The 27690-nt window shown below is 44.4% G+C and overlaps 1 protein-coding gene across 4 annotated transcripts in view; it reads left to right on the top strand.

Annotated features, from left to right (window-relative positions):
• BEGAIN (brain enriched guanylate kinase associated) overlaps positions 1-27690 on the top strand; it is an 823755-nt gene that overhangs the window by 382856 nt on the left and 413209 nt on the right. For all 4 annotated transcript variants that reach the window (XM_086937817.1, XM_086937816.1, XM_086937814.1 and 1 more), the window contains one exon: positions 4273-4339. In XM_086937817.1, the coding sequence (XP_086793943.1) occupies positions 4273-4339 (67 nt within the window). The remainder of the gene's footprint in view (positions 1-4272; positions 4340-27690) is intronic.

Here is a 27690-nt window from a genome sequence, read left to right as displayed (position 1 = left end):
TCAGCTAGCTCACAGTGCCACTGTCAACTCCTCTTAACAAGGAGAGAATAGTTCTTGGCAACTATCGAACATGATAACTCTGTCCCATCCCGTCAGGGGTCTTGGAAACAGTATAGTACTTTTCGCTCAGTCACTCGTGCTCACTTTGTGTCAGAGAGATACTCAGTATAACCGGTGGGGACGTTTTACAATAAACATTTATTTAACCAATGTAATTTTAGTGTAAAATAGTTGTGCTGAAACAACCATAAGACAGAAACAGATATAAATGTTTATAAGCACCAACAGAGTAAAAGGACGATAGATTCCTACCATAGTGCTAAAACAATGAATACAGGCAGGCATATAAATGCATGACAGTAATAATGTGTACTCCTACAATGCAACCCTACCTAGGTGTATCTTTGTTTACCTAGCATGTATGTAGGTGTAGAGCCAAGAATCTCCCTAGGCTGAAGCCAACCCCATTACCTGAAGTTAGAGACTGTGTGACCCCGCCTTGGTTTCGACATGGACCCCCCTCGAGCGATGTCAGATCACTGCGAGCTGGAGTGTCTGTGTGCAGGGACCTCAGAGTCTCACTTCAGTGTGTTGGCATGGAAGTCTTTCTCCTCTGCCTGCCCCAGCAAATATATGGTATATATATACCCAAAAGGTACCCTCAGGGGTTCTACCTTCCTGTGTCATGTCAGCCGAGGATGACAGAAGGAATGACCCTTATACATAGTTACTATGCAGAAGATGGTAGTCCTGCTGTGAATCTGAGCATCCTGATGCATAATTAATGAGGCTACTTTTTGGGGTAACCCACATGACATTTATGCAGCGCTTAAGTAGGTAAAAGGTCAATACCAAAACTCGTTATGTAGTACAATGGTAAGGTAAATGTAGGTGAAGGCTCAGGTGACTACTCAAGCCTATATTGGGGTACAATTTGAAACATAACAGACCTTGAAGTTATGTGTTCGGGTCAGACTGACCTTTGCTCAGTCTGACAGAAACTGATCATGCTCTGCAAAAGATGGGGCAGGTCCCTTGCATTGGTAATGATTGAAGATTTCTATGTTTGGACTTAGTCATCTTTATGAAAATTGGAAATCTCCAGCAGGATGAGGCAGAGGGTTTTAGCTGAAGACAGTTCCAAGGATCTGGAACCCCCTTTGGTGAAGGACCAATGAAAAGGATTCGCTGCTGCAGAGAAGACTTTGGCAGGAGAAGCGGCAAAGTCAATCAAAACCTCCAACGCACCTCAGGTCTTCTACTGGCTCTCAGAGCAGCTTATGCCCTCGATTTTGAGATTTGGTCCTTTGTGTCAAGGTAAAGAACACCCTGTTCAGTCGCAAGTGGGACTGTGCGCAGCTCTGTCCCTGCATTCTACCAGCAAATGGCCCATTATCCCCCCCCTAGTCCCTCTTTGGCTCTCTGGGAAGAATTCTCAAACTATGTCACCCACACCCAGTCATCTGAGCCAAGACAGGCTGCAGGCACAAAAGAGTTACAGGCAGCAAAATGCCAAATGTGGCATTTTCAAAATTGTTATCTAATACCCGACTTCACCATTCAATAGGGTTTTTCATTACTATCCCAAGGACACCAAACATGAAATACCTACCTGCTCCAAATTGGAAAGTACAGCTTATTACGTGTAAAAAGGAATCTCCAATGTTATCCTATGAGAGGGGTAGCCCTCTCAACAGTGAAAAACAAATTTAGGAGTTTTTCGCTGCCATGACATGTAGAACTAAAATGTACACGTCCATCCTTTCAATTCCAAGGCACCCTGCCCATGGGTTACCTAGGGCCTACCTCAGGGATGACTTGTATGTACAAAAGGGGGAGTTTAGGGTTTGGAAAGAGAGTTTTATTGTCAGGTCGAGATGGCAGTCTAAAACTGCTTTCAGGCTGCAGTGGCAGGCCTGAGAAATGTTTTAAGGTGCTACTTAAGAGGGTGTCGCAATAAATGCTGCATCCTCACTGGTAGCATTTAATTTACAGGCCCTTGGTACATGGTATACCACTCTAGAAGGGACTTATAAGTAAATCAAATATACCAAATGGGTATAAGACAATTTAACCATGTTTTAGGGGAATGGGCAAAAACACTTTAGCTCTGGTTAGTAGTGGTAAAGTGCACAGAGTCCTAAGGCCCAGAAAATAAGTCCAGTCAAATGGAGAAAGACAGTGGAAGGCCAGCCTAATGCTGACATGTCTAATATCTATGGTCTTCCAAAAGGAGCCAGTAGCACAGATGGGCTCTGAGTAGCTTATGTCATCAGGGACATCAGGGAAGTGGGCAACTGGTAATGTGTAATTAGTGTCTATCTTGAAATTCACATTAAATGGAAAGTGATACCTCGCAGCAGCTCTCATCCATGCTGTGTATTACATGAATACCCTCTCTCTCCTTGAAATTATCATCTCCTGGTAAAGACAATCCCCCAGTGCTCCGCACGGGTGGGGGCCGGTGGGGGCCTTTTTTGTTACAAGGCCGTTTTCGGCCCTGTAACAAATCGGCCGAAAACCGGCCCTGGCAAAGAGCTCGGCGGCACCCACAACCCCCGAGGGGGGGGGGGTGATTCCCAGTCCGGCCCTGTTCAGTACCAAGTGATTACAGTCCATGACAGATAGTGTATGTTGTGTGAGGGACAGTTGACACAGGTGCCAGTAATATGGAGCACTGCATTCTCGTCTTATTCCTTTCGTGAAGTGCCCCTATTTTGCATTTAGAGACCTGTTCTTTTAAAGTGCGGGTTCTCAGACCCCACACATTACTAACGCGATGGCAGGGACTTTATCTCTTGTGTCACCCCATCCTTTCATTTCTAGCCATTGATCAAGAGGCACACGTTCAATTCCTTTTTTCTAATCAGTGCTGAAGAGGCAAACATCTGAATCCTTCGGGCCACTTCCGGTGGTACATCTAGCACCCTACCGTGAATGCTTACAGACTGCTGATACTGCAGCACAGATACCCAGTTAGATGGCACATCTGGCCCAATATAACTCTTCGTGTATATGTATTTCTGAACAGGATGGGAGTAGATGCGTGGTTTATCATAACTATGTTTATGGTCTGAGCTGCTGAAAAAGGGGACTTATTGGCTGGTGTCTGGTTGAACAATTAAAGAAATGTCAAGTGGCATAAGGCAATTACCAAGATATATGTCCTGGCTTTTTACAAAGCAATTAACTCTCCTCTGTTATAGCCAATTGTAGATATTTACAACGAAACTCAGCAAATGACAAGCTTCCTGCCTCTCGCGGAGAGGAAGCTGTTGAATTAATCATGCAAAAAGATGAAAAAGCTCATGTTTTTTCTCCTTTTACCACCCAATATCTTTTTTCAGTTCTCACATAATAACCAGTGTTCTTCACGCCAAGATTCATAACCTATAAATTCCTCTTTATAAATGATTCTCGCTTTTGTCATTATCAACACAATGTAAACAATCCGTACGTTGTCAGTCATTTTCAGATTGTCTTTAGGAAGAAGTCAGGCTTCATCGAGATTGCTTAGTCGTCTACCTAAATCAGACATCAAACTTCCAGAACAATGATGAGGTCCTATCTCTCCTGCTCCTTGAATTGGGAGCTGACTCCAATAATCTAGTTGTGCTCATTTTAATGAAGGCTTGCTTCATATTTTTCCTGATGTCTCATTTCTGTGTTTTTCCCTCACCGCTAATAAAACATACCGCTCCCCTCCCAATATTTATTTCACGTGAAATGACAAACCATATTACATGTTTGAAGTACAAAAACAAAGTAACATAAATGAATTCTTCGCTCATAGCTTTAGCCATAATAAATCATAATTTGATACCACCAATTTGGGGCAAAAGGAGAAGTATTTAAATCCGCTCAGCTCCCATGGCTTCCACCTTAGCTCCTAAATTGCCTGGTATAATCTTGTTCTAAGCACTAAACAGCTTCAGCAACGAGATCACCAATTGATCCTACTCCTAATGATGTGCAGAAAGAAAATAGCAGCCATTGAAGTTTCCGATGATCGTCTTTTCATCCCTGCGTAATAATGTAAAGTATATATAGCTCGATGTCTTATTTCTACCATGAATGATGTTTAATGATGCTTAATTATCTACTTTTTCTCACACTATAAACACAAAGTTACTAGACTTGTGTGACCCATGTTACAAATGCATCGAACTAACAACAAACTGAATTAAGCAGTTTTCAAGAAAAGTCAGTGGTATTAAAAACTCTCAAGTTGGCAGATCAAACGCTAACCGCATTGCACAATCTGTTTTCCAGGATACAGACCAACTACCTGTCCCTACAAAGAATTAATCAGGAGCTTGAAGAGAAACTTCACAGGATGGTAAGTTTTTGTGCATCAACAGCTTCACCAAAAATAGCTCTTTGAAGCTCCATGTGCTTGTGTTAAACGCTCTGACTTCAAAGCTTACTTTGTATCTTTTATTTATTGTACTTTTCCTTTCCTGCATAATTTTCTACTGCATTTTAGCTAACTGTGAGCTGTTCTGATTGGCAGTCTGTGAGAGCTGAAGCTTCATTCAGATCTGCCCTGGGTTTGATTTCTAAGGTGTGATGAAGATGTCTTTGCTTGGTTATTCTAAACAGTCAAACTGAAGGAAAGGCTTGGACCCCCTTTGGGAAGATTACTTGTAAAGTTGTCTTAAGTTATGTGTATTCCTAGCTATGATCCTATATTTTCCTTAGTCACAAGAAATGCAACATTTTGATAATCGTAGTATATGGAAACAGTCATGAACCCTTCAAAAAATTCATGTCCATCTGCAACAGTCTTCCATTGTCCACATAGATCACTTAATTTTTGGAACGGGTGTCAATTACACTGTAACAACGGGACACATACACTGCAATAGGGAGACATAGAGGTCAGGGAATACACCGTCCCTGATAGATGGGTTTACCGGACACACTTGACACCACCACGACCGCATTATTCTCAAACAAACACGGACATCATGGTAACTGATAGAGGGATCTATACCTACTGTGTCGAAGAAACATACAGAAGTGCAGGATGACTTGTACATTGGGAGAGCAATATAAGAGCACTGGGACCGTGAATGCTACAATGCTGAGGCAGGAGCCCACTGACTCAGGGTCAAGAAATACACCTACAATGGGACAAAGACTGTACAGACACTGAGCCATTCATGGCTCTTTCTAAGTGCCAAACTTTTCCTAAAAAAAAGACTATCCAACAAACATCTTCATATTCCAGGTGCTGTAAATAGTGTTGGCCATCCAGATGAGATCTAAAATTCAGTTCCTGTAAAATAGGTATTACAAACTCTTGCCTTAAGGCTTCATATAAAGAGCAAAACAGGAACAAATGGCATATGTTTGTGCAGATAGTTGGTCACACCTACACAACGATCAACAGCAAGACCAACAGTTTTAGATTGGGAAGGCTACTACACGGTGGATTGTACAAAATTAATTAATTGATAGGTACTGCCTAAAAAGACGGTTCGTCACCCAGGTCAAGTATGTTTCCATAGCGTTTGTTGTCACTAGTGGGACATATCTTACTAGCACTGGTATGCTTTGTGCTTTCCTTAGCTTTATATTAGAGCAGTGATTTAGAAATTTGCGTTTTACTATATCTTTTGTATTTGCAGTAATAGTGTACGGATTTTCATACAGTTCTTTTAAGCCTAACGATTCAAAAGACTTCTTCAGGTAGAGCAGCCAGGGAGTCTCAACCAACCTAGATAATCAGACATGCATGAGCGCACCAAAGAGGCCTCAGAATTAGACCATACCTTAACCCATAGCAATAAAGCAGAGAGGCATAGACAATCTGTAGAATACGGAAGGCCAAGTTCTTCATGGCATAATGTTTGCTGTACCTTGGGAAACCTGTAATAATCTCCTCAAAAAGGAGTTTCGCACTTTTTGTTAAAGGTATACATTTGTATGTCCTCAGAGACTGGCACCATATGATCGTGCTGAAACAAATTTCGTTTTATAGAGATGGAGTATCTCTTTAACAGGTTTTTGTCCTAATTTCTGTGTGAATCTAAGTAACAGGGTTTTGTCCTAATTTCTGTGTCAATCAATCAATCAATCATAACATTTGTATAGCGCGCTACTCACCCGGAGGGGTCTCAAGGCCCTGGGGGAGCGGGGTCCTTAACTGCTCGAAAAGCCAGGTCTTGAGTTGCTTCCTGAAGGAGAGATGGCCCTGGGTTAACCGGAGGTGGATGGGGAGGGAGTTCCATGTCTTGGCTGCCAGGTAGGAGAAGGATCTTCCTCCGGTGGTGGCTCTGCGGATGCGTGGAACGGCGGGCGAGGGCGAGGCTGGTTGATCATAGCTGGCGGGTGGGAGTGTAGAAGGTCAGGCGGTTGTTGAGGTACTTGGGGCCCAGGTCGTGGAGAGCCTTGTGTGCGTGGGTGAGGAGTCTGAACGTGATCCTCTTGCTGATGGGGAGCCAGTGCAGGTCTTTCAGGTGGGCAGAGATGTGGCTGCGGCGAGGGATGTCCAGGATGAGTCGTGCTGAGGCTTTCTGAAGGTGCTGGAGTCTTTTCTGGAGTTTGGCTGTGGTTCCAGGGTAGAGGGTGTTCCCGTAGTCCAGGGGGCTGGTGACGAGGGCCTGGGTGACCGTCTTCCTGGTTTCTGTGGGGATCCACCGGAAGATCTTTCGGAGCATGCGCAGGGTGTTGAAGCACGATGATGAGACAGCGTTGACTTGTCTGGTCATCGAGAGGGAGGAGTCCAGGATGAAGCCCAGGTTTCGTGCGTGGTCCGTTGGCTTGGGAGTGGTGTCCAGGGCAGGGGGCCACCAGGAGTCGTCCCAGGCGGAGGGCGATGATCCAAGAATCTGAGTTCAGTTTCAGGCGGCTGTTCTTCATCCACTCGGTGACGTCTTTCATCCCTTCGTGTAGGCTGGTTCTGACGGGTGCGGGGTCGTTGGTGAGGGAGAGGATCAGCTGGGTGTCGTTGGCGTAGGAGATGATGTTGAGGTTGTGTTGGCGTGCGATGGCTGCGAGGGGGCTCATGTAGACATTGAAGAGGGTGGGGCTGAGTGAAGATCCTTGTGGTACGCCGCAGATGACTTCTGTGGCCTCGGATCTGAACGGGGGGAGGCGGACTCTCTGGTTTCTTCCGGTGAGGAACGAGATGATCCACTCCAGTGTCTTGTCTTGGATTCCGATGTTGCTGAGGTGCTGCACTAGGGTGCGGTGGCAGACAGTGTTGAAGGCTGCGGATTGGTCCAGGAGGATGAGGGCCGCTGTTCTCCCATTGTCGAGCAGGGATCTGATGTCGTCAGTGGCTGCGATGAGGGCGGTCTCGGTGCTGTGGTTGGCTCGGAAGCCGGACTGCGAGTGGTCGAGGGATCCGTTCATCTCGAGGAAGGCGGCAAGCTGTCTGTTGACGGTCTTCTCGATGACTTTGGCGGGAAAAGTGAGGAGCAAGATGGGGCGGAAGTTCTTGAGGTCGGTGGGGTCCGCTGTTGGTTTCTTCAGGAGGGCGCTGAGCTCGGCATGCTTCCAGCTCTCCGGGAAGGTGGCGGTGTTGAAGGAGGTGTTGATGATGTCCCGGAGTTGGGGTGCGATGATGGAGTCGGCCTTGTTGTAGACGTGGTGGGGGCAGGGGTCAGTCGGTGATCCGGAGTGGATGGTGTTCATCATGCGGGTGGTGTCTTCGGGGCTGACCGGGGTCCAGGCACAGAGGGTGGTGGTGGGGGGCGTTGGTTCAGAGGTTGGGTGCGTGGTCTGTGCGCCGAAGCTGTTTTGTATGTCGGCGATCTTGCTGTGAAAGAACGAGGTGAGTGAGTCGCAGAGGTCTTGCGAGGGAGTGTTTCCGTCGCTGGGGTTGGAGAGCTCTTTGTCGATGCTGAAGAGTTCCTTGCTGTTGTGGGCGTTGTTGTTCAGTCGTTCTATGAATGCTGTCTTCTTGGTGGTGCGGATCAGCTGGTGGTGTTTGCGGGTGGCGTGCTTGAGGGCAGTCATTTTGTCTGTGGTCTGGTCATTGCGCCAGGCTTTCTCATGGGTGCGGCATTTCTTCTTGGAATTCTTAAGTTTGTCGGTGAACCAAGAGACTTTTTGCTGCCGGGTCTGCTGGGAGGGGTCTTCAGTGGTGCGAGGTCGTCTGCGCAGGTGGTGATCCACTGTGTGAGGTTGCTGGCTGCTTCATTGGGGTCCGTTGTGCTGGGGGGAGGGTTCTGGCTGAGGGAGGTGGTGAGCTGGTCGGCGGTGATCTTGTTCCAGCTCCTGCGAGGAACCTGTTGCTGGTGGTGGTGGGTCGTGTTTCTTCTGAAGCTGAAGTGGATGCAGCTGTGGTCAGTGCAGTGAAGTCCAGTGGAGTGGCTGAAGGAGATGTGTTTGCAGGAGGAGAAGCCTGGGACGAGCGTTTGGCCGGCGTAGTGGGTGGGGGTGTTCACCAGTTGCTTGAGTCCGAGGTTAGCGAGCTTGTCCATCAGGGTGGTGGTGTTGCTGTCCCTGTTGTTCTCCAGGTGGAAGTTGAGGTCCCCTAGGAGGATGTAGTCAGCGGAGGGGAGGGTGTGCAGGCTGATGAAGCCAGCGATGTCTTCGCTGAATTGTGTGCGTGGTCCCGGGGGTCTGTAGATGAGGGTGCCTCTGAGTGTGGTCTTGGGGTCGGTGTGTATCTGGAAGTGGCGGCGGTGAGGGTGTCTTCGGAGTTGGTCGTGATGCGGATGGTGTTCTTGTGTACGATGGCGATGCCTCCTCCAGTCTGGTTGACGCGGTCCCTCCGGGTGATCTTGTATCCGTCCGGGATGGCGATGGTGATGTCGGGCGCTGAGGAGGCGTTCATCCAGGTTTCTGTGAGGAAGGCGACGTCTGGTGATGTTGTGTCGAGCAGGTTCCAGAGTTCCACTGCGTGTCTGTGGACAGAGCGGGTGTTGAGCAGGATGCACTTGAGGTGGTTGCTGCTGGTGATCGGCTTGGCGGGTGCGGTGCAGGTCCGGAGGCAGGTGAAGCGGCAGGCTTGGCAGGTGAAGGCTCTGTGGCTGTGTTTCGGGATGGCTCAGTAGCAGGCGGGGTTCCGGCCGGCGTTGAGTGCGTTGAGGGTGGTGGCATCGTAGGTCCGTCGTGTGGTCTGGCGTCAGCGGGGGCCAGGGGTCCTGGTGCTAGGCGCGGTCCAGGCACGGACGGGCACAGACGGGCTTGCCTTCGGCGAGCCTTTGGCGCACAATCGGCGCAACCGCTGCGTGTCCGCACCCAGCGCCAGGACCCCTGGCCCCCGCCAGGGGTCCTGCCGCTGGGCGCGGACGCGCATTGAATATTGCTTCAATGTTACTTTTAAAATAATTTAGCCTGACAGCTAAAAGATATCTCCAAGCCAAGGAAGAGTTAAATAAAATCGTTAAATAAAGAAAACGTTGTACTTTCTCCAGTATTGCGCTCCTCCTCATATGAGTTTTAGTTTCATATTTCGTGGCTCACATGTCCTAACAAAGAATTCACCATAGTTGATTTTAAGATCTAATGTAGACATACAGCTTTAATAAACATCCAATAATATTTGCAGACTGTTTGCCATTAATGCAATTAGCACCTCATAGTCTGTATATATTAGAATAGGGACTTGGTGCCCCCCCTCCATATTAGGAATGTTGTTACCTAGTTTGGCTAGATGTTTAGCACTGAGGTTTATAAATAGCAAGAATAAGACAGGGGCTAGAATACATCCTTGACTATCTCCTCGCGTAGATTTTATCAGGGGGATAATTTCACTCTGGAGTCCATTGCGCACTCTCACAGTCATGTCCTGATGTAAACACTTAAGTAACACTAGGAAATCTGTCTCCACCCCCAGCTCCTCCATTGAAGTCCAGAGTTTGACACGATTTACTAGATCGGAAGCAGTAGATAACTTGATGAAGGCCATATGGTGTGATCCTTTTTTGGCTGAGACATATTTGCTTGCTATTAAATTCAAGTGTAGGCATTGGTCAATTGTGCTTACCCCTGACTTGAAACCAAATTGCAAGTTACACAGTATTTTTTTTATCCGTTACCAAATTTTCCAGGCGCTCTAGTAAGACTCTGCCAAGAACCTTTATGCGTGAGTCGATTAAGGAGATGGATCTGTAACATGTTGGTGAAGTCCTGTCTCCTTTTTTATAGATTGGGACAATGATGGCCGATTTCCATGATTCGGGGATGTAACACCTAGCAACATTTCTAAAAACATTTGTGAAAAGTGGGGCCCACAATTCTGTTTGATTTATAAACATCTGGTGGTATGTCATCTGGGCCTGGCGCTTTCCCACCTGTATATTTTTTTATTGCTACCTCCACTTTCTTAACCTCAAAATGTAAAAAGTCAGACAAAATTTCAAGTCTATGCTGCTCTATATCGGTATTTAGGGGAACAATAGCTATGGGAGTGGCTTCGGAATTGAAAATAGTCGTAAAATGCACCAACTATTTATCTGCGGGGATCACTATCTCTATTTTAGGTGCACTGGAATCTGAGAATTAGGGACTATTATTCTATATTACAAAAGATCATACTATCTTTTAATAAGCTTGCTTTCTGTAGATCATTCCACTCTTGCTTCCTAATCTCCGTTTTCCTCTCTTCTTGTCTTCTTAATATTTCCATCTGGCAAGTTTGATTTGTGTTACTGGTCGAGGAGAGGTTTGCATGAGGGTATTCAGTTTTTTATGGGCTGCCGTACATTCGGCTTTAACCCACCCCTTTGGGGTATATCCATGATAAAGTATCGGGATATGGCACTGCATACTTTTCAAAACCTATTTGTAGGTCCTAGCCTACAGAATCTTCTGCAAGTCAGATGGAGATAAGGGGTGTGTGTTTACAAACTAATTGTTTCAAGAAAAGATCAAGGATTATCTTGCCCCATTTCACAATTGAGCCCCTTCTGGTCGTTACTATCTCATCTCTTTGCTTATCAATATCTGTAGGTTTTACCTCAATATTCAAAGATAGAACTAACGGATTATGGGGCATATTACCAAGGGCCTTATCACCGCTTTAGCTGGAATTTTTCCCGCTACAGCGGCGATAATATTATCGCTCTATTACCTAGCTGTCCCTAACACCAGTTAGCGAAAGCTAGTAGGAGATAGCGATCGTCTTGGGGCCCACTTTGCATGTCAGCGATAATTATCGCTAATGACATGCAAAGTGGGCGTGCCAAGATGTTAGCGACTGGACACAGTCGCTAACATCTCTATCTCCTATTGCCTACTTTTGGAAATATTCGCGCTAAGCGCGAATATCTCCAAAAGCTAACTCCTGCCCAGAGCAGTTCTTAGCCATGTTATCCAATGGTAGGTGGATAACATGGCTAAGAGCATTAGCTCGGTAATGCATGAATATCGCTGACTTTTCAGCGATATTCATGCATTTCCGACGATTTTTATCGCTTTTGAGATAAACCTTGATAATAGCAAGGTTTATCTGCGATAAAAATCGCTGGAGCTCGGCGATAATAATATTGCCGCTAAGCCAACATAGCGATAATTATCGCTAGTTGTTGGTAATATGCCCCTATGATCACTCAGGCAGTTTGGTTGGACAAAAAAATCCTGGGTGTAGGGGGCCAGGTCATGGGACATTTAACAATAATCAATAGTGCTTCCTTCATTGCATCCCCTAAAGGTAGGTAGTAAACGTTCCTCATTTAAATTCTTTACCAGATCACTCACTGGGGCCAGGGAAAGACTTAAAATAAGGCTATTTAATGCATCCCCGTACACAGTATGTGAGCAGTGAGTATGTTTTCCTCCTCAGGGTTCATTAAACCACAAACCGGTTTTCCATGTAATTTGCATAGATTTAAATTAAAATCCCCTACCCATAATAACACGGTTCTGTGTTTTATCCTCAGAAAGAACCATATCACAGCATTTTAAAAAGAGTCAATAACTTTGGGATTGAAATCCTTAAAATTATTATAATAAAAATAAACCACCATCAGATCGAAATCCCTCAAACCTGACAGTAAAATGACAAAAAATAAACGGAGAAGACCAGATTGTTGACACACTTGAAGCAGGAATGAGGACTGATACCAATTTTGCTAATCCTCCCTGTGCCCTGCTTGCTGGGGAAGGGCGTACAGGTTCCCAGAAGACATGATATCCATTTATGTAAATCTCCTCTTGTGTCCAAGATTCTTGCAGACAAATAATGTCTTCGTTTTTTAAGAAGTTGTTACACGATCAGGGTTGTTTAACTTGGTCTGTAGCCCAGCAATGTTCCAAGAAATCATGTTACATCCTTCTCCTGTTGAGGACTGTGAGAGGACGCATCGTATTGCCCCTGTGGTTTGAATGGAAGGGGCCTCAACAGGGGCCTGAGTTAGTCAGTCTTTTCTGTCCAGATGGGCAATTAGCTCAAATAATTTTCCAATATGCCCACAAAAGTGGTAAAGTGCATGGGGGGTGGTAGGATGGTGATGAAGTGCACTGGTCGGTCTATAGAAAAAGCTTAGGGCAAAGCTTCAATCCTGCTTTGTGAATATCTCGGCTGTTGTAAGCTGATTAGAGTCTGCCTTGCCAGGGCCTCATTTCTAAAATTTAGAACCACACAGTCAAAATCGTCCCTTTTTAGAGTGGTCCCCACCCAGTCCACTCTCCGCACATGATTAAGATGATTGTGATTTATTCTTTGGTTACTTGAATTTTTGTTTAACCAATGCACCACCTTATTCTTTAGTTGGACATGGTCTTCACTTGAACCATTCCGTAGGGGCGGAGCGCCTTTCAAAATCACAACATATGGTGTGGCTAGTGGGGGCAGCTGGAGAATATTTGGCCTCTTGTGCACTTGTTGCATGGGCTGACAGACCCTTTATGAGAGAAGACTTGCATTTTTCCTTTGGGTCGGATGGTATGTTGCGCTATTCCCTACTCTAGGCAAAAAATGTAAAGGTTTTGCAGTCTTACAGTTTCTGGCTCTAATGGGACTTCAGCATTTTCTTGTCTGACTGGCTGGCTACCAGGCAGTGGAGCACCTAGGCGTCCGGGGGATTTAAATTCTGAGCCAGATCTCTCTCTGTTGCTGAGGAGGACTGCCCGTTTATAGTAGGGGTAAGATGCATCTTTTCAATAGAATTTTGAATACCTAGGAGATGTTTTTCAATCTTACCTAAGCGGGATTTTATCTGGGCTAGGGCTTCTTTGATGATGGTCATGATATCAACTTGTAGATTCTCCGATCTGGGAGTCCCCTCATTGTCCTCGTTTTCCCCACTGTGTGCATGCTGGGAGGATCTGAGTGAGGGGCCTGCGTACGTTACGTAGGTGCTAGACAGGATCTATTTGATTTTAGGCCACTCTCCCTCCCCTTTCTCTTGCCAGGTTTTGTGTTTGAGGGTTCCGTGTGGTACAGGTTCAGAGGGGGGGGGAATTCATTTGGTCTCTCAGTACTACAGAGAGTGCAGGATGATCCAACACTTGTATTTGTGCTTCAGGCCCTCTGTCTGCATCTGTAGGGGACTGTGTTCTCTTCAAGGGTATCCCTCTGTGACCTGGAGGTGAGGAAAATGACAGTCTTTTTTCCAGTTCAGTATCCCTATTTAGAACCCCCACCACCTGCTGAAGAAAGTCATCAAGGGAGGAGCGGGAAACGGCACTAGTAGTGTGGGACCCGCTGGGACGGTGTTGTTGTTGTTATTGTTGTTTTATTTTGGTAGTGTGATGGAACAACTACCACTTGAACAATATAGTCAAAACAACAACTTCTTAACCACTATGTAGTCTAAACCACTAAAGTTTTTACAACTTTATATGTTTATATGTGCCTGTAAAAAACGTACATTTCATGATAAAGGCGTGCATGCTAAAGACGAATGTGTTGCAAAATTATTATTGATAAGTATTAACAATAAATACATATATATATATATATATATATATATATATATATATATATATATATATATATATATATATATATATATATATATATATATATATATATATATATATATACCTACTGGTGGTCACCAGTAGGTAGTTATAGTTAGGACCTCGCTTCTATTCAAAAACCGTTTTTTCTTTTGCCAATATCTTTGGCGCCGGTTGACGACTCTTTGCACAATGTTTAAAACTAATGGGGCAATCTAGTCAGCTACTGTCTTAAATGTTTTGGGGTGATTCATCAAGCAGGGGTCGCGAAAAAAGGGGTCCCTCCAAGGACTTTTAATTATATTTTTTTAGACACCAAAATACATGCGTCAACCTGCTCCCAATGGGAAGTTACAGCCCAATAAATGTAATGAGGTAACTCCAATGTTATCCTGTGGGGAAGGTAGGACTTGCAGTAGTTAAAAACTAATTTAGGAGTTTGTACTTCACTACCAAGATATGTAGAACTTAACAGTACATTTCCTTCTTTTTAAATAAACAGCACACTTATATTGACTTATATTGAAGAAAAAGGAAGGTTTGGAAAAAGGAAGGTTTGGGCCTGGCAAAAGTAGGCCAGGTCAAAATGACAGTTTAAAATAGCACACACAGACTGCAATGGCAGGTATAAGACATGTTTAAAGGTCTACTTAAGTGGAGCAAGTGGGTGGCACAATCAGTGCTTCAGGCTCACTAATAGCATTTAATTTGCAGCCCCTGGGTACATGCAGTACCCCTTTACTAGGGACTTAAAAGTAAATGTAATAGGCCAATTGAGTTTAAGCTAATTTCACCATGTTTTAAGGAGAGAGCACAAGCACTTTAGCACTGGTTAGCAGTCACAAAGTGTTCTGAGTCCTAAAGCCATTGAAAATGAAGCCAGCAAAACAGGATAGTTGAAGGCAAAAAGTCAGGGCTGAACCATGCCAAGGATGCAATTTTTGCTGCAGCTGTTACACATGCTATTCTGTACAGCCTAGGAGCCCTTCTCAAAGTCACTGGAACAGGCAGTTTCAGTCTGCAATACCCTGATAGCTAGATTCCTGAAACACGATATATAATTTGAGCGTTCAACAGCACAAGAGTGCTTGGCTAAGTGTACTGTACGCCAACACAAAATTCAGGAAATTGCCAAGCTGTCAAGCATCACAGAACTTCAGAGAAAGGCCAACTGCATACACATAAAATCGACTATCTGTTCAACATCGAATATTTTTTGTTCATTTCCAGCTCACATTGTGATATACAGATAAGAATAACTGAGGTAAATCTATGCAAAAGGAAACCTATTAATCGAAAAATATAAATTGGAAACATACTGCAACGCTTCAGTGGAAATTAAGCTCTCTTGGCGACGGCACAAATTAATTTTTACACTGCAAATGGACGTTACCATGGAAACAAACTTTATGTTTTTAGAGGATGTGTTCTTTGTTTGACATATCTTAAAACTTATCATAGCAATTATGCTGACTGCGTTGTTGCATGTACTGTGAAATTAAATTCACTGGCAACACAAGCACTGCTCAAGTATAAAAAGGCTACTGATTTAGGCAGGTTTATTAAAGCTGAAAACACACAAAATCAGATTATGTTACAGAACGACTTAAATTTATGTTTTTAATGCAGTAGAGATTAGAATTCTAGACCTAAAATAGGAAAACAGGCTTTACAACAAGGTTTTTACCTCGTTGTACCTTTACCACACATTTTTTAGCACGCATATTTTTACCACGTGCATGCTTTTACAACGCATGCCTTTACCACGCTTTAAGGTAAATTGAGGGGTGTGGGGGGGGTCTCCCCCCACAAATACATTGTTTTTATATATAAAAACAATGTGTGGTAATTGCATGCATTGTAAAAGCATATTAGTGGTAAAATAATATGTGGTAAAAAATGCATGATAAAGGCATTCGATGTATTTACCTGCGTTGTACCGTCGTACAACCCCTAAAATACATTAAGGATGGAAATTGACTATGGTCCTGTGACATGACAAAAAAGCTGGGCAGACTCAATGTAGGCATTCCGCGCCTGATTCACAAATTTAAACTTACACTTTTGAGTAAGTTTAGGATTGTTTGCTATTCACAAAAGTATTTTGCCAGTAACATCTTTACGGCTGCGGAGTCTCCACACATTAAAAGATTGGACAGCCCCCTCTTTTTGTGTGCGGGGAGTTCGCAGTCATAATGATACTACTCGGAAATACCTTTGTAAATAGAAACTAATCATTAACTTACACAAAAGTGTAAGTTTACCTTTGTGAATCAGGCCCTTAGTGTTTCACAGTACAGTCTCAGTCACACTGTATGCAGAAGTGATACTGGCGTGAAGTCTGGAAAACCTCTAATAAAAAGTATTTTTTAATCCTGTGAAGTTAAAAGGTACATTGCAGAATATATTTCAAGTGAGAATATTTGGCTAAACTGCATACACTGCCATATGTGTGTAAATGCATCAATTGTTGAACATTTTGTACTAATGTATATGTTCAGATGCAAATATGAGGGACCCTTTGCAGCATACATATGTTTAAGGAGCCTAAATTTGATTATAGTAATGCTATATTCATATAGCTTTAGATGTAGGTTATAGGTCAAGACTTTAAGAATCAATTCAGACAACACCTACTATTAAATATGGCTAGGTAAGGAAGAAGCCAACGACGTCCACTAGTAGGGGGTACCACATGACAAAGAAATGCACCAACATACAGACGGTGAGCGCACTAGCAGCAAATTTCTCTTTAGCCTGGACTGGTTCCTGCGATGAAATATGTAATGTGGTGGTTGCTGTCATTTAGGGTCATATTTATGAGTTTTGTGGCACTGGGGCAGTGCAGCAAGTCACCTTGCTGTGCTACCCTGCATGACAGGTAAAGGTCAGCAATGCGCCATATTAGTCCAATATGGCGCATGCCTGTCGCCAATGCAGGCTCCCATGCACCATTGTGTAAAGTTGGCTTGATTATAGGCAGCATTGTTTTTGTAAAGGAAGGGACACTTTCCTGCACAAAAACAATCCTGGGAGTCTTTTTCCTATTTTCAGGTGTGCTGCACATCGAAAGAGGAAAAAACGAGGAGAAATAAACATATTTCTCCTTGTTACTTCTCCCCTGGGTTGGAGTGTGTTTTTGGCGCAGTCCCAGGTTTACCAGTTCTTGTAAATCTGGGAATGCATCGCAATCGATGGGAGTGGCGTGGAAACACCCACCTACCATGGCAAGCATAACGCAACACTGTGATTTGCACTGCACTGCTTTACTCATATTGTTGGGGCCAGCCAAAGCCACGCACTGTGGCTTCAAAAATTAGACTTACGGTTTACATTGCTCTTACACCACGTTGCGTGGTGCAAGAGCGACGCAAACCGGGTCATACATTTGGCCCTTAGCATCCACCTATCAGTAAACGTAACCTCTGTAGCTCACTAATAGGTACCAAATATCTTTTCAGTTTTTCGTCATACTTTAGGCACCATCTTTACAATTCCACAGAATATTCAATATCCTTGTCAGAGTGTCATATGTGATTTTAATGCCAATGGTACTACAGTATTTTCAGCTATGTCAGTGTGTTCCTGATAACATCTTTATGTCGTGATTCCACACAATACCCAACTGGCAGAAGTGGAATTGACTTGTGACTAAGGGCCCAATGTACAAATACCTATTCACAAACCCAGATGTGCAATTTGCACACATGCTCTATTGCGCATTGTTAATCAGTTCATGATGCAAAGTATTTACAGTCAGGTCGTATCGCAAATTGTACTTTCACAGGTGGTCGCAAAACAACATGCCTCATTAATACTATTTAGACAGGTCGCCTTTTGCTATCCCCCGGCAATGGCCGTGGATGCAGCATAGGTGAACTGCAAGGGACCATTAACCACTATCCTTGCATATGGGAAACAGGAAACATTTTTAAAAGCAACCTAATGTCATTAAAAGGTCACGTGATGCTTTAAAAATGTTTCTTGTTTAGGACCGCATTTGGTTGGCATGCAGTGGTCCTCTGCAGAGACTCCCCAACATGATTCCCTTGGTGAAGTTGTCTTATGGGGTCCACCTTTGGGGTGTCAGTATCTGATCGATGGTGCGCGACTGCAAATGTGGTTGCAAAGCATTGCTACAATCTGTTTCGACTTCCAATAGGAAGATGGAGCCCCTTTCATGCCCCCTCCTACTTGCGATTTGTATTTGGTCTCATACTCATAACCTTTTTACGAGTTGGTAGACCTCCGACTCCTAAAGGGATTTTGTACATAAAATACTGTTTTGCGGTAGCAAAGTCTGTTCTTTCTGCGATTTGTCCGTTTTGCACGTATTGTTTGTTGTCCATGATGCTAGTAAGTTCTTTCTGCGTTTATTTCTACGTTCAGTAATTTTCTGTGAGGAAAAAAATTATTTCCGCGTGTCACAACTTAGAAAAAAGTAGGTGTAGGATTACAAAATGTTGTAACCATTTCACCAAAAGGGACAAGTCACTAAAATATCGCACTTAATGTGCATTGCCACCTTTGTGCCACAATGCAATATTACGCAGGTAATTCTGCATTTATGCTATGGTGTGTTAAGATATCGTCTAAATAACAATGTTTCTCTTCAGGAACATGTAAGGACTAGAATTTTTGATTAACAAACCAGGCCCAGCCACATGCAAGGGTTATGGACGCTCTCACTGCCTTTGATGGGAAAATTCCACATTGGTGCAAATTGCATGGAAGGGGATCTGTGACCAAGGCGAACACATGTACGCAAAACATTTTACACTAGTTACCTGTTGCTGAACCAAGTGCAGCTAGGCCTTACACTTTGATAATGGCACTCATGGTAGCTGTGTTAATGAATTGCACTGAATGTATAAGCAGGAATATTAACACAACCACTAAGATTTAACCTCATGCTATTGGTACTGATTGTAGCAGAGGTCATTAGGCTTTCAGTCTGGAACAGCAGGGGCGGCTCCCCCGCTAAGGCAGAGGAGCATCGCCACACTACTCTTTGAGCAGGAAAAATAACTGTTATTATCATTTTATTTTTGTGCTAGTTCAGGCTGGGTTAGGGCGGGGTGGGGCTGGGGTCACGGGAAGGAGTGGTTTGCACACTCAATTTGGGCTTCACTGCTTGGCCGGCTGTCTTGGCCCATCCAAACAGCCATGCCCACCTTGCATATTCCCCACAAGACTACATTAAACAGCCTGGTGGGGGACATTCCCAGGCCCCCAGTCCCAATCTGAGCAACGATCCACAGCACACAGACCAATCACAAAGCTGCATTGCAGTGTTGTGATTGGCTATGGGGAACCTGGGTGCTTCCTGGTTCCAGGACTCGTCGGAGAATCGGAGGAGGGATGCGGACGGCGGAAGAGGCAAACGGTATATATATTTTTTTTATTTTGCCACTCCCCCTCCTACTTGCCCCTCCCCCTCATTCCCTGCCAGCTGCTACAGCGGAACAGGATCACTTATGTGTGAAGTTTACTCTGCAGAACTAGCACTCGAAGAAACTGTGTTACTAATGCTCTCAATGTAGTAATGAGGCACTGATGGTGACAAGGTGCAGAATATTTATGAAACATTATTAGAACATTGGAATATTGGGAGCTCCATTGAAAACAATGGAGTGCTCCTGGCTTATAATGGCTGGTATAAGCCTGGAGCTCCAACATTCCAATGTTTCTTTGTTCACAGTTCTGGCTGTGAACAAAGGCTTCAGGGAACCTGAGGGGATTCCAATCCCCTCACGCTCCCAAAAGGCTTTGTTTTTTTTTGTTAGAACATTCTGTTCTCTAGTGGCAGAATGTTCTAATAGCCTTATAGCCCTTCGTAGATGGGCTATACCGCTATTAAAGTCCCTCTCCCTTGTTAAAGGCCCTCGCCTTCGGCTCGGGGCCTTTAACGCTGGAGAGGGACTTTAATAGCCGGTATAGCCCTCTACGGCGAGCTATAAGGCTATATTAAAACATTGGAATGTTGGGAGCTCCATTGAAAACAATGGAGTGCTCTGGGCTTATGATGGCTGGTATAAGCCTGGAACTCCAACATTCCAATGTTTCTTTGTTCACAGCTCTGGCTGTGAACAAAGGGTTAAGAGACCCTGAGGGGATTCCAATCCCCTCATGCTCCCAAAAGGCTTTGGTTTTTTTGTTAGAACATTCTGTCCTCTAGTGACAGAATGTTCTAATAGCCTTATAGCTATTCGTAGATGGGCTATACCGCTATTAAAGTCCCTCTCCCTTGTTAAAGGCCCTCGCCTTCGGCTCGGGGCCTTTAACGCTGGAGAGGGACTTTAATAGCCGGTATAGCCCTCTACGGCGGGCTATAAGGCTATAATAAAGACATTCTCACCAGAAATCGTTTTGCTCCCTCCCCTTATGTGGACTTAAAGAAGAACATTTGTGTGATTTAATTGTGAATTAATCTGAATCTTGAGATTCGGATTGTGTAATAACACTTGAAGTGTTCCCTCTTGAGTAGAATTTCTTATATATATGTACAGTGGTTCACGGCTAGTGGAACCACCTGGGGTAGAGCTAATATTTGACATATCCAAAACTAACAATAGTGTGGTCGTTCTAGGGCCAGCACAGCACTGCTGTATTGCTGCACTTTGTACTCTAAACCCATGATGCAGATGCCACAGGACTCCACAAAGGAGATTCCCTAAACAAGGACCTAGAAGTGACAGCACAGTTTATTTGCCTAGAAACTAATTGCCAGGACCCTGGCAAGTGACATACAGGGATCCAGGGCAAAGGGTTTGAACAAATCAGAGCAGAGTAGCCTGTTTCAGGCACTAAAGATCGCAGAGTAAACACTTCTTGATAGCTGTCATTCACACACTGGGACCTCAAAACAACTGATATGCATAAATTGTAACACTAACACCAGAAACTCAACCTCCCAGACTTAGGGGCATATTAACAAGGGCAGTATCACTGCTGTAGCCTCACTTTTTGCCGATAAAGCGGCAACATTTTCATTGCCCTATTTACAAAGTGGTGCTAACATGCATTAGCCCATGTTAGCACCCGTTTTCCCGACGCCTCGCTTTGCATCTCTAATGAAATGCAAAGTGGACGTCACTGGGCATACCCCTGATGGACAACCTTGTAAATTATCGCTATATACACATTGCGATATTTACAAGGTGGCCCTCAGGGTTTTAGCAGACGTTAGTTTTTGGTGAAAACGTCTGCTAAAATGTAGACTTAGCTATACTTACCATTGGGGTGGATTATGCTGATACGACCCCAGGGTCGTATCAGCAAGGTTATCGCTGTTTTCAATGGAACATCTCTGATAAACCAGCCTTGTTCCATGGAAAACATCACTATCACTGGGATAATTATCGCCATTGCGCTATACATTGTTACTACAGCGCTAGCATGGCGATAATTATCAGCAATAGCCGGCGATAAACATTTTCCTGTTAGGGCGGCCAGTGATAATTATCGCTGCTGCTTGATAATATGCCCCTAAGATCTCTAAGACCTCTCAACACTGACAGCAGGAGCACTCACTCTGAGGTAGACAAGACCTATGTCATTTGCAAGAGCACCCACAACAGCAAGGAACTCTTCAGCATCGTTAAAGAGCTCTCCAACCCCAGCGCCTGCAACAACGACATCACACCCTCGTAAGACCTCTGCGACTCACTCGCCTTGTGCTTTCACTGCAAGATCGCCGACATACACAACAGCTTAGACGCACTGACCACGCACCCAACCACCGAACCAGCGTCCCCCACCACCACCCTCTGCACCTGGACCCCTGTCAGCACCGAAGACACCACCCGCCTGATGAACCCCATATACTCCTGCTCCCCTCCCGACCCCTGCCCACACCACATCTTCAACAAAGCCGACTCCATCATCGCACCCCAACTCCGGAACATCATCAACAGCTCCTTTGCATCTGCCACCTTCCCGGAGAGCTGGAAACATGCCGAGCTGAGCGCCCTCCTGAAGAAACCCACCGCGGACCCCACGGACCTCAAGAACTTCCGCCCCACCTTGCTCCTCCCCTTCCCAGCCAAAGTCATCGAGAAGACCGTCAACAGACAACTCTCCGCCTTCCTCGAGACCAACGGATCACTCGACCCCTCACAGTCCGGTTTACGAGCAAACCACAGCACCGAGACCGCCCTCATCGCTGCCACCGACGACTCAGGTCCCTGTTCGACAACGGGGAAACTGCTGCCCTCATCCTCCTGGACCTCTCAGCAGCCTTTGACACCGTATGCCACCGCACCCTGATACAGCGCCTCAGCAACACCAGAATCCAAGGAGCGGCACTGGAGTGGATCATCTCGTTCCTCGCCGGAAGAACCCAGAGAGTCCGCCTCCCCCCGTTCCAATCCACCGCCTCCGAAGTCATCTGCGGCGTTCCGCAAGGATCCTCTCTCAGCCCCACCCTCTTCAACATCTACATGAGCCCTCTCGCAGCCATCGCTCACCAACACAACCTCAACATCATCTCCTACGCCGACGACACCCAGCTGATCCTCTCCCTCACCAACGAACCCGCCACCGCCAAAGCCAACCTCCAGGAAGGAATGAAAGACGTCGCAGAATGGATGAAGATCAGCCGTCTGAAACTGAACTCTGACAAGACGGAAGTCCTCATCCTTGGTCAATCTCCCTCGGCCTGGGACGACTCCTGGTGGCCCCCTGCACTGGGCACCGCACCCAAGCCAACGGACCATGCACGCAACCTGGGCTTCATCCTGGACTCCTTTCTCACGATGATCAAGCAAGTCAACGCCGTCTCGCCATCCTGCTTCAACACCCGGCGCATGCTCCGAAAGATCTTCCGATGGATCCCCACCGAAACCAGGAGGACGGTCACCCAGGCCCTTGTCACCAGCCGGCTGGACTACAGGAACACCCTCTACGCTGGAACCACAGCCAAACTCCAAAAAAGACTCCAGCGCATACAGAACGCCTCTGCACGACTCATCCTGGACATCCCTCGCCACAGCCACATCTCTGCCCACATGAGAGACCTGCACTGGCTCCCCATCAACAAGAGGATCACGTTCAGACTCCTCACCCATGCTTACAAGGCTCTCCACGACACTGGCCCGAAGTGCCTCAACAGCCACCTCACATTCTACACACCCACCCGCCAGCTCAGATCCACCAGCCTTGCCCTCGCCTCCATCCCACGATTTCGGAAATCCACCCTCGGAGGAAGATCCTTCTCCTACCTGGCAGCCAAGACATGGAACTCCCTCCCCACTCACCTACGGCTGACCCCGGACCATCTCTCCTTCAGGAAACAACTCAAGACCTGGCTGTTCGAGCAGTAGCCATACCCCCCCACCCCCTCTCAGTGCCTTGAGACCCTTACTGGTGAGTAGCGGGCTATACAAATTTTGTTGAATTGAATTGAATTGACAGGTCCATCAGGCACCAACGTGGAATCTTGGGAGGTCACAGGATCACCCCTCTCCAAAACATCTCTGTGTGCATAATCTCCACCCTCTAAATCAATCACTCATTCACAATAACGTGGCTCTGGGTGAAATTCCCTCCTGGAGAAACCCTCCTAGGAAAAACCACAACTGCAGACTGATATCAGCAGAAAGAGCTAAGAGGCCAAGCAATTGGTGAACATTGCGCTGAATAGATATAATGCCAAGCAATGATAACAGAAAATGCATTTTTTCATTAGGCCTACTGTTTTCAATTTTTCTGCCACAAATATTATAACATTGTTATGTTATGTTTTGACAATGATTGGCATTGTATCTGGACGCAATATTAAAAACTGCGTTTTTTCTCTTTGTGAAGGATTTTGCATTGACATTTATGACATGTAGTACACAGTATCACATACATATCACATACGTATCACATACATACTGGATCTCCTGTGGCGTAAAATATTTGAAATTTATCAGGCGTTTCTGCAGCAAGCAATAGTTCCCTTTTTGTCTTTGGATGAATACTGCTCCTGACAGACACAAAGATATTAGAATATGCACCTTTGGAACTCATTAAAATAAACTTTGGAGAAAGGCCAGAACTTTCCTCACCTACATCCCTGAAGTAGGCAAAGTTCGGTCCCTTCTTTCTCTCTCATGTGATGTGATGTGGAGATAAAGTAAAGATATTTCCCTGTGCTCAAAATACATAGCAGCACTAAAAGGAAACCAAATATGTTTCTCGGCTCTTAAAGCTTCAAGCAGTAGTGTCCACTAATGCTTGCACCATGCATTGAATCACATGACAGAATGACCAATTGACATATTAAAGAAAATGTATTTTGTGATGCATATATATGAATACACACATGGAGAGTAGAACTTTCCTGTATGTTCACCATACTCAGCCTAATCTGGTTTGTGATTGCCCGATAGCAGGTTCACCGAAATGAGGCTAGGGGAATAGGACGGTGGTACCAAAGCCCAGGCAGGCGTGGTTGAGGGGCATTAGCATATTAAAGGCTTTAGGAAATATTTCTTGCTGTCAATTAAGCAGTGCCTCCAAATATTAAAATAGTTGGATTTCTGGGAACATCATACTGAGTCGAAGGCTTGAGATAAGGCGTGCTGCTCTTTGCTTGTTCTGTCTTGTTATAATGATGTATCACATACTAGACATTTTATGAAAGAGAACACGAGGAGAGTATTAATTGATTGCATTCTGCTACACAGATGCCAATGTATTCTGGAAGGGAACATGTGAGATTTATTATTCTTCTAACAATGTCGCTCCTCAGAGATATGCCTATGCCTGTATAGTAATATATCATAAAATATTAAAATAGATGAAAGCAGTACCATGGTGAAACAGTCTTTCAGCTCCCATCCCCTGTACCGGAAAGCAGCCAATAGGAGCAGTTTGTAACTATGTTGTGTGAGCAACATGTGGTTAAGATACAGCTCGGTTTTAAAGTGACATTGTTAATATTCGGCATCATGGAAGAGAGTGATGTCGAATGGAAATGTGGCAGTTGCGTTTTCATAATGGGTATAAATTAAGCATCTAGTGAGTGTGCTTATTCATGGAACCTTCCATCGTTTGAACCTTATCTTTCACCCTAATCAAGTATACCCCACAAAGGAAAGCCTCACAATACTAGGTATTGGAATGACATATGGTGACATGTCTCCCATCTTCAATCGCTGGAAACTGCTTTCTTGAAGAGTCCTGAATGAAGAGGTTTATCTATGCTCTTGATTTTCCTGGATCGATTATGCTCCTTTGGGTTAAGAATGGTTTCAGGATCAGGCAGCTGCACCGAACATGGACATTTTGTGAAGGCTAACTGAGACTCAGCCCCTCTTGGTCTCTAATGTTCTTTAGAACACTCTTTTCGTTATGTTTCATCCAGGAACTGCTATCAGTAGCCATATGCTATTCAGAAATATACATAGATTGGCTGTGTAATTATCTGAACATCTTCCATGTTTAAGTTGAATCTCTGCTCGAACCTTCCAGACCCTAATTCATAAAGTCAGGATCTACAGAAATCTGAATCCAGTGACATCACGAATAAGGAATGTTCACCGTATGTGTAGATTTGGCTGCAGTCATAAGTGATAACTAGAATGGGAAATTCGTGTTTCAACTGCAGTGTCAGTAGAGTTGGAAATGCAAGTGTAGTAAACCGCTACAAACTCCTACCTTTCTGGATATTCACGATTACCCTATATATTTCTGCTGTTGCAAATAATTCTAAACGGTTTGAAAATAGGTAAAGTAGTATGTATGGGAAAGTGAACACAACACAAACATTTTTTACAAACTGGGTTCAAATAAGTAAAGAAATCTTCACATAGGAACTCATTTTATCACTGACTTCACTTCTGAATCATTGACTATACTTTCTCTACATGGTTCTTAGGGCCTTATTACGGCTGCTGCGGCATTGCAAAGTATATTAGGAGTTGCCTGTCCGCCGCTTTTTTATGGTGGCCCGCCCGCCATGAAAAGGGTGGTGGAGAGGCAACAAAGGGAGCCCTATAACGGACCCATGGTGCTCATGGGCCAGGGGGTGAATGGAGGGGGGCACATGTAGTGCCCCCCGGTTTTGCAGTCTCAGTTCCTGCACAGTGTTGCATGTATGCCACACAGTGCCGAAAGGTGCAGTCGGTGCTCTGAGAGTGGAAGTCTGCATGTCAGGCTCCTCAATGAACCTGATAGACTGCTGCCTTAGACCGCCACAGCACCACATGCCAGACCAGGATTTAACTCCTAATCTAGGAGGTGGCAGCACCACTGTTTTGGCGGACTTACATTTGAACTTCCGAAGTCTCTAGTATTGTTTGTAAGAACCCTACATAAACCCTCCAACCGCCACATGATTTATCACTCAAATATCATCTTTAAATATATTTTGGAAATCCAACCACCCGCCTATCAGTTCTGAAAATGCACACTTTTTTGTTTCAAATAGACATTGTTCAATTCTGGTGTATGGATATTGATTCAGTTAGGCAGAAGCGTCTAATTTTGTAGGTTGTACTAGACACAGGAGAGCTACTTCTAGAAAGCTGGAGAGCTACCAGTAGCTTACAAGCTACTCGTTGGAGAAGCCGGATTTAGACCCTTGTACTGCTTTTTACTATGCAAATTTGGGTGAAGCTTACCATTTGAGGATCTTCTGTGTCATAACTGTTTTGTGCCCGCAATTTAGTGTAATCTAACTTAAAACGATTGTTTTAATTTCTAGGTATATTTTAATTGTAGATTGATCTTGATCAGATAAAAAAAATAATACTAAATTCAATACATTGTCATGAATTATAAAGTGACTTAGAGTATCTTTTTTCATAGCTCAGGCTCAGTCTTTCAGAGGAGAATTCCTCTGCAGAAAACGGTGCTCACTATCTTGCTTTCATAAGTTGCAGCTTTTTGTCTACTTCGCATGAAGCTGTCTTCTTATACCATATAAAAGGTTTACTATATGCTGTTTTGGAATTACAGAAACCTGGTTAGGTATTGGATTACCTATTGGTCCCTATGAGAAGGTTGGTCATGGATTTTTGAATTATTTCAATGTGATACTTATTTCTACTCTAAACCTAATGTTGCATCTTGTTCAATATGGTTTAAAGTAGATTATTAATCATATACATCCTACATCTTAGCCATCCAGCAGCAGCTAAATCCTTGTCTTCTTTCTCCTTTATATATATTCTGGTACCCTCTTTGTTTATTTACCATTTCTAGCATAATGAAATGAAATTTGCTAACATGGCAATGTCTCCTCAACTTTGGTTTTGTCCATTTGTCAATACATGCTTTTGGATATCTTGGCTAACCTTTAGATTTTTGCTTGGAAGATATTCACCTATACTTTTTTGGCTATTATTCCAGAGCACTTTATGCTGCTGAGTCATAATATAGATGTGCTAAGCAACGCGCTTGTGAGGCAGAACTGTAGTTTGTGTGAATTACATCACTTTGAAGTATGAAAGAAAATAAATCACATCAAGTTTCTCAAAATGTCAACATGGTTTCCAATATACTGAAGCAAATTTCAACTACTGTTTTTGCTCTACATCTGTGTAATTTGTGATTTAAAGTGAGACATTAACTAACTGCGTAAAATAATAAACCCTTAAATATTAATTTTTCTTTTAATGCGGTTTTGCATGCAATAGGGATAAAGTAAGATCATTGAAGTCTTTAAGGACAGCTTCTAACAAAAGTTTCAACAAATAGATAATAAGTGGCTCGTGATGGCTAAACAAATGTTTGCCGTTTTGAGCATGAAGACACTCAGCCTCAGAACCACATGGAGGAGATTGAAATAATAATAATAATAATAAACATCTGAGAACTTCTGATACAACTTCAAGG

The sequence above is a fragment of the Lissotriton vulgaris genome, chromosome 9 (assembly GCF_964263255.1).
Source record: "Lissotriton vulgaris chromosome 9, aLisVul1.2, whole genome shotgun sequence".
NCBI lineage: Eukaryota > Metazoa > Chordata > Amphibia > Caudata > Salamandridae > Lissotriton > Lissotriton vulgaris.
This window is presented reverse-complemented; position numbering and strand designations above follow the sequence as displayed.